At 45.0% G+C, this 13,094-nt stretch overlaps 1 protein-coding gene across 1 annotated transcript; it reads left to right on the top strand.

Annotated features, from left to right (window-relative positions):
- Positions 1 to 2,436: 2,436 nt before the first annotated feature.
- LOC310860081 (bromodomain adjacent to zinc finger domain protein 1A-like) lies at positions 2,437 to 7,767 on the top strand (the record flags this gene model as incomplete). Its single annotated transcript, XM_083766844.1, has 1 exon — positions 2,437 to 7,767. One exon carries the CDS (start codon positions 2,437 to 2,439, stop codon positions 7,765 to 7,767), a length of 5,331 nt encoding a protein of 1,776 aa, XP_083622970.1.
- Positions 7,768 to 13,094: the final 5,327 nt, after the last annotated feature.

The following is a 13,094-nucleotide window of genomic DNA, read 5'->3' as shown; positions in this document are numbered from 1 at the left end:
TCTAAATCACATTATTATTTGTGGTCTGTAAACAGGAAACATGAGAGGAAGTGACCAAGACATGTCTGCATAGTATGGGTACTATGCCTCTATTGGTCAATCGTCAGCAATCAAAAGAAAAGGTGACAAAGAAGGTACAGGGAGAGTGAAGTCCTAGGGGGCGATGTGGAATAAGAGTGGCACGAGTCCTATGATTACGGTGGAGAACTGGAAGTGAGTCTGCAGTTCTGACTGCAACAGGGAGTTTGGGAGCCTAGGACGTGAAGAGCCTCGTCCAGGGTGTTTTAGGGAAGGCTCGTACAGCACTCCTGTGTCACCTGATCTACAATAAGTTAGTGAGAGGTGTTGTAGGGTTGGATCCAGGCCTTAAAGGTATGGGGGGTGCCATGCCTTATATGACAACACATTGCAGATGGTTGACGATGGTGGTAATGAAAAGGGACTAAGTGCATCAGGGGCAATAGTCTGGCAGACCATTCTGAGGAAGGTATATACAGTATATCTGAGATATATTGTCACAGTGTGACTCAGGAGATGTAGGACCCAATTGCAAAACATTATACGGTATTCTTCAAAACAAAGGAACACAAGAGGAGAATACACCATTACTAGGACTGAACACTATAACAACAATCTGGCAGGGAACACAGGGGGCTGAGGGTTCAAATGGACAGTGTTAACCAGACACAGGTGACACTCAAAGACATGAATCAACACGGTGATTGGCTGGGAGAATAACAGGACACAGGTGGATACAACTCATCACAGGGAGGTTAGACAAACAGAGAATCGGAGCGGCAGGGGCGGTATTGCAGTCGCTGTACCGCACTGTTGTGACGAAAAGAGAGTTGAGCCAGAAGGCAAAGCTCTCTGTCTACCGAGCAATCTTCGTTCCTACTCTCACCTATGGTCATGAAGTGTGGGTCATGACCGAAAGAATAAGGCCACGAATACAAGCGGCTGAAATTAGTTTTCTTCAATGGGTGGCTGGCATCTCCCTTAGAGATAGGGTGAGAAGTTCAGTCACACGAGAGAGACTCGGAGTAGAACCGCTGCTCCTTCGCCTGGAAAGGAGCCAGCTGAGGTGGTTCGGGCATCTGGTTAGGATGCCACTCGGGCGCCTCCCTAGGGAGGTCCTCGACACATGTCCCACTGGGAGGAGACCCCGGGGCAGACCAAGGCGCAGTTGGAGGAAATACATCGACTCTCTGGCCTTGGAACGTCTCGGAATCCCCAGGAGGAAGTCACAAATGTTGCTCGGGAGAGGGAAGTCTGGAGCTCTCTGGTGGAGCTGTTGCCTGGTCGGAAAAGCATACGGACCCCGTTGTATAGGGACCTGAGCAACCAGCTGGAGTATCAGTGTTATGTAATGCATGACCTGGCATCTGTCTACATAACAAATTACATTAATAACATGTTTAGCCTTTGCATAAGCCTGCAAGGTCGACGAGGCTAGGGCAAGTGCTATGGGCTAAGGTGTAATCTGAAGAGATGACTCTTCAGACTGCGGTGGAAGATTGGGAGTGAGTATGCACCCTGCAGTTCTAATTGCAATTGGGAGAGTTCATTAGTTTGGCAGCCAGAAATAAAAATACTCTGGGACATGCCAAGCGTTGTCCCGGATGTTTTAATGAATGTTCTTTCTACCTGCTTGCCAGTTTCAGAGACCTCCTTCCACACAGATGGAAAGATAAGTTCAGAGTGACAAGGCAATTATCACCTAGGATAATAATAGGAAAGAGTAGGACTTGTGGTAAAGCACATAGAAGAGAAATATTATGATAATAATAGATTGATACCGTACAACCCCCAACGAGGCAGGCGTTATCCAAGTTGTCTCTTAAATGTCTTTGGAGTACTGGGCCAGGATGACTGGGTATTTGAGAGGATCTATGTAACTTTGGAGGGCCGAAAACTCTCTAGATTGGTCACTTAATCGTCTGGGCTGTCACAGGGTCACATCAAAAGCCCACATGGGTCTACTGAATGAAGCTCCCCACCCCACAACCACCCTTGGTCCAAATAAGGTCAGTCCAAGGTAGCTGCAGACAATTCGACAACATTGTCTTCAAAAATCGTCAACAAACCGAAGCGTGATGTCACGCTCACTCAGTACTTTATTTTCTCAACGTCTGTGAGTATAATTACGGTGGGTGGATCACGGTGATGGCAGATGAATGCTTAATGTGTGACGTCAGCGCTCAATTCTAACACAGATACCTCTTATAGATGGCTAGACTATATGACTAGAATCACTTTGACAGTGGAATTCATCGTTGCTTGAGACTTTGACAGTAGAATTATTTGGTACTTGAGACTTCAGTGAAATTCATCCTTACTTGAGACATTAACAGTGGAATTCATTGTTACTTACCAAAGACTTGGACCTGGACAAGAAATAGCAGAAGGCCAAAAGATATAAAGAGACAGAGAGACATGCCTCTTCTTTACAGAAAACCATTCATGAGACAGAAACCTCCAGCTGATATCAGGCCGGAAGAAGAAGTCTTCATCTGCAAGACAACTCATGAGATCTTCAGAACATATGCCGAGTTCGCTGAGAGGGCCATTCTGTGTAACAGTCTGGTGTGGAGCTGTTCTCTGACCAAGAAGCCTGGCCTGACGTACCAGGAGGCTGTGGACAGTGAGAGGCGGGCCAGACAGAACCTCCAGAGTTTCCCCTCTGCGCTGGTCCTTCCTCTGCTCCACCTGTCGTCTCTGACTCGACGGACCCATCTTGACGAGCTCTGTGAAGACGTGTACAACTTTGCCAAGAAGAGATACTTCCCCGGAGAGATCGTGGATGTCACCGGACACAATGGAGCGAAGTGTTTGTGCGAGATCTTGGAGGTTCAGTCCGCGTCATCATGTTGTAACGGCCTGGCGTCATTGACAATGGTTGTCAATGGCAACGGTAAGCAATCGCCTGATGGAGACACCGTCTTCATTAGCAACAGAGATGAATGTGCACCTTGCCTACACGTCAACAGGAAGACAATGAAGTTTCTGAGCCCTGCTGTGTTCAGGTACAAGGTGAAGCTTGTTAAGGCAGATGACAGCCCTCCGTTTGTCACTGAGGGCAAACAGATCAAGCGCAAGAAGAACCTCCGCCTGTCCAGGGAGGTACTGAAGCTGTTGTTAAAACAACACTGTGAGAAACATGGCGGAATCATGAGACTTAAGCCATCCACTGTGTCTAAGTTTGGCCTATCAGACCAGACCTTCTCTCAGTTCTTTCCTGACGAGCCGCTTCACTTCCCCTGCAGTTCCCAAGCCAAGGGACGCGGCCAGCGCCTTGGGCTCAGCTCATCTGGACCAGCGAAGAAGGACAATACAATGTCCTCTGCCAAGAAGAAGGAGAGCACAATGTCCTCTGACAAGAAGGAGGACAGCACAATGTCCTCTGCTAAGAAGAGATATGACACAATAGCCTCTGCCAAGAAGAGGGAGCGCATGGAGTTGAGGGCGAAAATGATGTCCTTTGCCAACAACAAACACAAGGTGAAGAGAGAGAAGGTGGACGTACAAGAGGCCAGGATGAGTGAGAAGGACATGGGAAAGGAGGAGCGTCAGAGGGAGGGATTAAAGAGGCGGTTTAAAGAGGAGAAACCGAGTAAGAACGAGGGAATGAAGAGGATGAAACTAGAGGAGATGGAACAAGATAAGATAATGGAGAAGATTCCCTACGCCTACGAGAAACCAAAAAAAAAGGAGAAAAAGGAGAAAAAGGAGAAAAAGGAGAGAGTGAAGCTGGTAAGGGAGACGAAACAAGGCCAGTTGATTGAGTCCTCTGCCAACAAGAAACAAAGGAAGAATAAGGAGAGAATAAAGCTGGTCAATGGGACGAAACAAAATATGTTGAAGAAGACAATGTCCTTGGCCAACGAGAAACCGAAGAAAAAGGAGCAGGAAATAATCGAGCTGGAGGACATGGAACAAAAGATGTTGAAGAAGGAAGAAAAGGAGAGAAAAGAGGAGCAGGAGCTAACAAAGCTGTTGAAGAAGTTGGAACGGGAGCAGTTGAAGGAGCAGAAGATGATGTCCTTGGCCAACGAGAAACAGAGGAAGGAGCAGGAAAGAATCAAGCTGGAGAAGGACATGGAACGAAAGAGGTTGATGGTGGAAGGAAAGGAGAGAAAAGATGAGCAGGAGCTAACTAAGCTGTTAAAGGAGTTGGAACGGAAGCAGTTGAAGGATGAGAAGATGATGTCCTTGGCCAACGAGAAACAAAGGAAGGAGCAGGAAAGAATCAATCTGGAGAAGGACATGGAACGAAAGAGGTTGATGGTGAAAAAAAAGGAGAGCAAAGAGGAGCTGGAGCTAATGAAGCTATTAAAGGAGTTGGAACGGGAGCAGTTGAAGGAGGATAGGATGTCCTTGGCCAATGAGAAACAGAGGAAGGAGCAGGAAAGAATCAAGATGGAGAAGGACATGGAACGAAAGAGGTTGATGGTGCAACAAAAGGAGAGCAAAGAGGAGCTGGAGCTAAATAAGCTGTTAAAGGAGTTGGAACGGGAGCAGTTGAAGGAGGAGAAGGTGATGTCCTTGGCCAACGAGAAACAGAGGAAAAAGGAGGAGCAGGAAAGATTTAAGCTGGATAAGGAGATTCAACAAAATAAGTTGAAAGAGGAGAGGTTGTTGTTCTTGGCCAATGAGAAACAGAGGAAAAAGGAGGAGCAGGAAAGACTCAAGCTGGAGAAGGAGATGCAACGAAATAGGTTGAAGGAGGAGGAAAATGCGAGAAAAAAAGAGGAACAGGAACTAATGAAGTTGGAGAAGAAGTTGGAACAGGAGAAGTTGAAGGCAGAGAAGATGATGTCCTTGGCCAACGAGAAACAGAGGAAAAAGGAGGAGCAGGAAATAATCAAGCTGGAGAAGGAGATGGAACGAAATAGGTTGAAGGAGGATGAAAAGGCGAGAAAGAAAGAGGAGCAGGAGCTAATGAAGTTAAAGAAGGAGATGGAACGAAATAAGTTAAAGGGGAACATGAAGTCCAAACAAAATGTTAGGACCGAGAAAGAGGACCTGGATCATCAGAAGGAGGAGTTAAGGGTGAGGCTTGAAGAGGAGAAACAGAGGAAGAAGGAAGCGAAGGAGATGGAACGAGATAAGTTGAGGGAGGAGAAGAAGAGGCATGCAGAACAAATTAAGCTATGGAGCAAACCCAGAGAGGACATGGAGTGTGACGACCTCAAGGAGTTGCCATGTCCAGTTCCCGTTCATACCAGAGTCCCAGCCGAGCTGTTTGGAGACGTTCTGATGGTTCAAGAGTTTCTATGCACATTTGAAGAATTCTTCGACCTCAAAAAAGAGTTCCCTGATGGAGTCTCACTGGAGGTTCTGGAGGAGGCGTTGGTGGGTTCGGACCCAGAAGGCCCTCTGTGGGAGTTGTTGTTCTTCTTTCTGTCTGCCATCTTCCAGGCTCAGACGGAGGAACTGGAGGATGCCCAGGCTGCAGAGCTGCAAGAGGCTCGTAAGAGTAAGCCCACCAATTCAGCCATCGGCACTGTCGCCTCACTGGCTGCTGCCTGGTCTCAACTACACCAGGGTTGCAATATTAAAAAGTTGGAAATAAACAGTTATACTGTGTCTGAGATACTCCGTCTCCATATCCTGTCCTCGGGGGCTGACTGTGACCACGGCAACGCCTTGTTCCGTTGCATGAAGCAGGGAGGATTTGTGTCGACTGATGACCCATGTGTCGAACTCCGAACGGCTTATCCTGCCCTCCTGGAACGACTAGCGCGTACCGTCGTGTATGACCTGACGCCAGGAGAGAAGTTAACCATCCTTCAGGCTTTGTGCGGGAAGCTGTTGACTTTGGTCAAGACTAGACACTTTATTCTAGAGAACACAGACAAAAAAAGAATTGCCAAACAGGAGCTGAGGGAAATCCGAGCGGAACACCATCGAAGAGACCGAGAGGCTGCACTGAAACTGAGAGAACAAGCTGAGCTCAGAAAGAAAGAGCTGAAAGAAAAACTGAAAGAAGACGGAAACGGCAACGAGCATCCAGAGAGTCTTTCAGAACACAGCACTGAAGATGAGGATGAATACAACTCTAACCATAAGGCAGATGGTTTAGACCAGAACGAGACACATCTGGTGGTCTCCTCCACCTCTGCACTCTTCAGTCTCACGGCTGAAGAGCTGGAGGAGGAACAGCGGAAGGTGAAAGAGCTGCAGGATCGTATCCAGAAGGCTTCCCCTCGTACATCGCTCGTTCCCCTGGGCAGAGACAGACTCTACAGGCGATACTGGCTTTTCCCTTCCGCCTGTGCTCTGTTTGTGGAGGATGATAACTTTGGTCTGACCGAGGACATGCTGGGACCACACCCTGCATCTCCATCACAGGATGGACAGATGGAGGATGAAGGACAGCGGGACACACAGGTGGACACCCACAGCCCCACCTCCGTCCCAGCCGGTGGCCTGCCAGTCACCCGCCCCAACCGGTGGGCCTTCTACAGCTCGGTGGAGGAGGTGAAGCAGCTGATAGAGGCGTTGAATCCTCGAGGTCACAGAGAGAACGGCCTCAAGGAGGCGCTACAACGTGAGAAAGACAGAATCACACCGACACTGAGCAATACTACTGCTGACAGATACAATTACACGGCCAAAGCCCCAGAATCCCTTGCTCCGGCTGAGAGCTTCGTCGAGAGCCAACTCAGAGACATGCTGTTGGACATCGAGGGCAGAATCTACGAAGGGAATCTGGGAGTGCTGAAAGTAACGGAGAGAGAGACTTGGAGATTGGCACTGGAGAGAGGACAGCGTGAACTGCCGGCTGCTGACGGCAGAAAGAACGGAGAGACGAACCGAGGGGAGGAGATGGAGGTGGACGACTCTCAGCCAGTGAGTAGTGCCGTCAGCTGCCTTCGCCATGCCCTGTTTCAGATAGAACAGGGAATCGAACGCAGGTTCCTCGAAGCTCCTCTGGGCAGTCAGGATTCCAAGAACGACAAGAAGAATGGTCATGACAGGAAGAAGAACGACAGTGACGGTGACAATGGTAGCAGTGCCAGTGGTAAGATGGTTTTGGAACGTTGGAGAGAATCCCTGCAATCCTGCTCCAGTCTTTCCCAAGTGTTTGTCCACCTGTCAACGTTGGACAAGAGCATCATTTGGGCAAAGTCTCTGCTCAACACTCGTTGTAAGCTGTGCAGAAGGAAAGGAGACGCGGAGACCATGCTGCTGTGTGACGGATGCGACCGAGGACATCACCTGCAGTGTTTGAGACCCAGACTGAAGTCTGTCCCGGACGGAGACTGGTTCTGTCTGGATTGTCGTCCCAAGCAGCGCGTCGTCCAACCCGTGTCCTCCCGTAAGCGCTCCTCCACTGATGAGGAGGTGGATGAAGACGATGAGGACGAATCTGAGGAGGACGATGAATCTGATGAGGACTCTGAGGAGTCGGAGGAGTCTGATGACGGAGAATCGTCAGCGGAGGACGAGGAGCCAAAGAGCAGCAAAAAGAGGTCTGTCACAGCGAAGTTGCCCCTGTCCTCCAAGTTGGCCAAACAGGTGTCGTCCAGAAACGGCAGCTCTGCCCGAAAGAACTCTTCAGCTTCCAAGTCTCCGGGCAAAAGGCCAAAGCCCCCCTCCGCCTCGTCGAAGCGGACCCCCGTGTCCAAGGGCAGACCGGCTCCCCGTGCTGGGGTTCGAACTGCCAGGACACCCACCTCCACACCGAGAGGCTCCCGGAAGAAAGCGGCCACCGGCGGCTCTCTGTCTCGTAAGCCACCTTCCAAACGCTCCAGGATATAAACCCAATACACCCGTCTGCCCTGTCCTGGTCTCCCTCCTTTTTTCTTCCTAAAGCAGGCAAATATAGCAGTTGCCTGTCAAAGTGGCAGGACCCCCCCCTCAACCCTACAGACAGGTGTAAAAACACATGCACCACACCCTAACCCTACCGACTGATCCTATTTGATTGTGTGCACAAACAAAAAAATAGTAAAAGTAAAACAAAATTTAAAAAATTAAAAAATTAAAAGAGAAAAAAAAAAAAAATCAGATAAGAATAATCACTTTGTTGTATTTCAGATAATTATTTGTAGTAATTACATTATTTATTTTGTATTTTATTTATTGAAAATACCTTGCACAGGATAAGATGCCCAACCTCTACCCCAATATTTGTGATATTCATATACAGGTCCATCTCAATTAATTAGAATATTGTGTAAAAGTTAATTTTCTTCCGTAATTTAATTCAAAAAGTGAAACTTTCATATATTCTCAATTCATTGTACATAAAGTGAAGTATTTAAAACTTTTTTGTTTTAATATTGATGATTATGGTGTAGGCCTATAGCTCATGAAAATCAAAGAACAAATGACGTTTTCAGGCAGCACTTGGCACCTGCCCACAGAGCCAAAACTACTAGTAATTGGTGTATCAGCCCATATCCATCCACCCATCCATCTATCCATCAATCTTCAACCGCTTCATCTCCTGGTGGCGAGACATTCCAAGGCCAGTTTGGCGATATCCCCCCATCTGGTCCTCGGCCTGCCCGTTGGTCTCCTTCCAGTGGGATGTGCAAACCAGGACCTCCCTAAGGAGACACTCGGGAGGCATCCTTAGATGCCTGTCTAATGTCTAATCTATTTTTTTAAAGGTATTGTCCTAAAGGAGCCTGCACCACTTCCTCTGAAAGAAACAATTTTTTTTTTATAGACCGTAATCATATCTCCTCTGTGTCTCCTACCTACAAACAGTATATACCGGTACTAGAGTTGGTCACTGTAAATGTCTTAACGGATCTTCACATATATACACAATAAAATGTTCAACTTTATTTTGTAAGGACACCAGCCTGAGCACATGGAAATCCAAGGTGAGATCCAAGGATTTGTATATTCCTTAACATATATTATTTCCGTAAAGTTAACAAAATCATACTCGTGTGAGGTGACGGGCGCATTTGAGGGCACACACACAAGCTGTACTGATCTCCATGTATGGTAATCAATTGCTGTATGGATCTCCATATAAGATAATCCATTTCTGCATTGATCTGCATAATAAGAATCCATTTCTGCAGTGATCTGCATATAAGAGAATCCATTTCTGCATTATCTGCATCCATTTCTGTGTTGATCTGCATATATCCATTTCTGCATTGATCTGCATATATGAGAATCCATTTCTGCAGTGATCTACATATAAGAGAATCCATTTCTGCATTATCTGCATCCATTTCTGTGTTGATCGCCATATATCGTTGCTGTTGGGAGGAAACCAGCTAAGTCCATTGACGTGATCACCCTTTAAGTCAACTGTTTAAAAAATATTGAACCAATGAAATGTAGTAAAAAGCGCTTCAGACAAAACCGCTTAACTCCATTGGACCCTCAAACTGTCTGCTAAAGCAACTACGTCACCCCCCCACCTCTCATGGAAGTAATTGGCAATACTGTATAAGTCACAACACCAACTTTGATGAGGCAGTATTGCAATGCTTTGTTTTGTCAAAATATAAGGTTTTCTTAATTCCCTGAAAGTTTTACATTTTTATTTAAAATGTCCTGAAAAATGAACATTTTGGAGTCAAGTGGTTTCTTCCCGACAGCAGAGATATGAGAATCCATGTCTGTATTGATCTCCATTATGAGCATCCCATTTCTGCATGAATCTCCATATATGAGAACCCCATTGCTGCATAGCGGGTCTGGACAATTCTGGCTGATCTGACCGCGACTTCCAACTTGGCGCATCATCATAATAATCAATCAATCAATAATAATAAAGGAGGGTATGCACATATGCATAAAGTGAGTGGAGTGGCAAAGTGAGATTCATGTTTAACGTGACATTGTCCATTGCAATCAGATAGGACATTTCTGTGTGGATGTACTGTATGGGCTGCCAAGCCCAGAGAATCAGATGTTTTTGCCACTCAGTAAGCGTAACATCCCAATCACGTTTTTTTGCTCCCGATCCGATCATTTGATTTCGAGTATCTACTCATACCGATTTTTTCCCGATCCGATATTTATATTTTTATAGAACAATAAAAATCACAATAATACAATATCCAAAATCTCAGACAATATCCAGTCTAATCTCATGATATGGATATACCGGTAATATTCATACTAGGGATGTCCCAATCGACTCAATGCGATGTGACACATACACACATTGGTGAGCTTCTGCAATTTTCTAAAGATTTAGTATACATTTGACAACTTGAAATGGGACATTCTTCACAACTTTTGTTACATTTATATGTAGATTTCTATGCCAATATACTTTTGTACTTTTACACAGGTGCATTTTGAATTTATTTGGACTGGCAACCGAGGATTTCTACATTGCAGTATTGATATTAAAGTAAAAAAAGGGAACACTTTTTCCAATGCTGCCCGTGGATCCTCGGCGATAATATGCACAGCGGGTTTGAAACAGAATCGGATACAGACACTCGTACTGCTCACACAGAGATTCTGTGCATTTATAGAAGGATATAGCATGTGCTGTTGGACAGAAACCTCTTATTTTCATTATTCCAACTTTTTGTGTTTATCCGTGAATTGTGAATTAATGTGAACCAATACTTGATCACACTACTACTGGTGTCATACTGCCTTCCAAGTACTATGGAAATTGTGTACCTCTTACAATAGGGATAAAGTAGTGATACTTTACCACACAGTATAGTCTTGCGTTACCAGACTGTTGCCTCTCGCAATTTCCAAATGCTTCCATCATACAGTCTGGAGCAACGGAAAAGCTAGTGAAATATAAAGCGGAAGTGGAGCCTCCTCCCCACTTCCATTTTGTCTTTACAGTCGCGCAAATTCATCCTAATATAAACAGAAATCATCTAAGCATACTGTATATAGCTTGATGCTTAGCAGAAAAGGATTTTTTTTTTAGATAACTTAAAATATGAACGGAAATGGCAGCTTCCTTACTCAGATTTCGGAGATTGTGGAATTAGTTGTCTGGCTACGCGAGTATACTAACGTCCCCGTGTAGACCGGCTATTTTCGGGTGAGGAGATTTGGGGCTCCATTTTCGTCACCTCTAAACCCCTTACCCCTAAACTTCTTTGCCTTTTTTCCTATTTTGCTAAACATTTTTGAATTGTTAAAATGGCCAGTCTACAAGCTCACAACGTGTCAATGTAGAGGCTAGCTGAACTATTCAAAAATCTTTTTCAAAATAGTAAAAAAAAAAAAGGCAAAGAAGTTTAGGGATAAGGGGTTTAGCGGTGACGAAAATGGAGTATAGAGGAAAAGGGACGGAATGAAGCATAAAGGTTCCAGTGGCATCCCTATATTTCTGTTTTTGTTAGTGTTTTTCATTCCGGTGTGAAGGCCTGTAGATTTGCTAGTTCTGCCATTCATCATCATCATCATTAACATATTCCCAATACAAAATGAATTATAGTCCAATACAAGGTGCTTATCAGGACATCTCTCTCCCCCCCCAAAACAGACGAGCATGAAACGAGGACAAACAATAACAGATCATGAATGGCGGAGCTTCGGATCCAGGGAGCTTTACAGATTGTAGTTAAAATGATAGCTATAGCCGAGTAATGAGATCCCTGCAGTCTCCCCGTGGTGTCTTAGTCGTTGTCTAAAGATAGGAGGCTCATTATCAGATATAAGGACAGATGACCCCCCCCCCCCTATGGAGTTGAGAAACTCAAACTTCTAAAGTTAAAAAAGTCCAACAAACCCAATAGCCTATTGCCTAAAACCCTATAGGATTCAGTGTCTCCGCTCAGGGTTGCTCTTGTCGTCTATAACTTCTAATTTGGGTCACAATATGCCCAGTTCAGGCAGCAGGGAGGCCCATTAAAGGCAGCAGAGAAGCCCATCCTTTAACAAAAAAAATGTCACAGGCACTAAATAAATGACACCTTTGGCAGAGCACCCTAAGTGAATAATGCCATCATTTACACAGTCACAGCAACTATTTTTTTGTTGTGGCTGTCCAACCTCCCCACAGTTTGGTCTGGGGAGGAAGTGGTTCCCAAATGGTGTATCGCCATGAGACAGTCCAGGTGTGCTTTTGTGATTTAGTGACAACCACACAGCATTACTGCAAGTAGCTGCTGTCAGGGCTGCCCTACTTGACCATACTACGGCGTCACAGAAAAGTGACGCTGTGTTTCGAGCTTGTAGATCTGCTACTTTCACTGTTTTTTTTTCATTTGAATCCTGAAAAGTAACAGTTTTGGACAGAGTCAAGCAGAGTCAAAAAAAAGTTGTGAATTCCTTTTATATCAATTCTGTGCAAGCATTTTTGGTCATTTTATTTTTTAACTTTATTTTTAAAGTTTTAGTCTGAACCAATCAGAGCGGCACATTGCTTCAGGCTATGGGACGTTTGAATCTCAATCACTGCAGTTAGAACAGTCTCAAAAGGTTCACAGTAAATAACACAGATTTGTAACTCACAAGTTCAGATTTGCAACTCACGTGAGTGAATTTGTGTTTCACATTTGTGTTTTGTATCCACAAGTTCAGATTTGTGTTTTGTATCCGTGTTTCGTATCTGTGTTTCGCATCTGTGTTTTGTATTTGTGTTTTGTATTTGTGTTTTGTATTTGTGTTTTGTATCTGTAATTCGCATCTGTGTTTTGTATCTGTGTTTCGCATCTGTGTTTTGTATTTGCGTTTTGTATCTGTAATTTGCATCTGTGTTTTGTATCCGTGTTTCGCATCTGTGTTTTAAACACAAATAAAAAACACAGATGTGAAACACGGATACAAAACACAGATGCAGATTACAGATACAAAACACAAATACAAAACACAAATACAAAACACAGATGCAGATTACAGATACAAAACACAAATACAAAACACAAATACAAAACACAGATGCGAAACACGGATACAAAACACAAATCTGAACTTGTGGATACAAAACACAAATGTGAACCTGTGAGTTCACTCACGTGAGTTGCAAATCTGAACTTGTGAGTTACAAATCTGTGAGACTTTTGAGACTGTTTTTGAGACTCTTCTGACGTTGGGCGTTAACGAACGTCATCATTGGCTGAGGGAATCTGTCAATCATTCTGATTGACAGATTCCTCTGCCAATCAGATCGGTCCGCCTTCAGC

Source organism: Protomyctophum parallelum (genome assembly GCF_964188405.1).
Source record: "Protomyctophum parallelum genome assembly, chromosome: 6".
NCBI lineage: Eukaryota > Metazoa > Chordata > Actinopteri > Myctophiformes > Myctophidae > Protomyctophum > Protomyctophum parallelum.
This window is presented reverse-complemented; position numbering and strand designations above follow the sequence as displayed.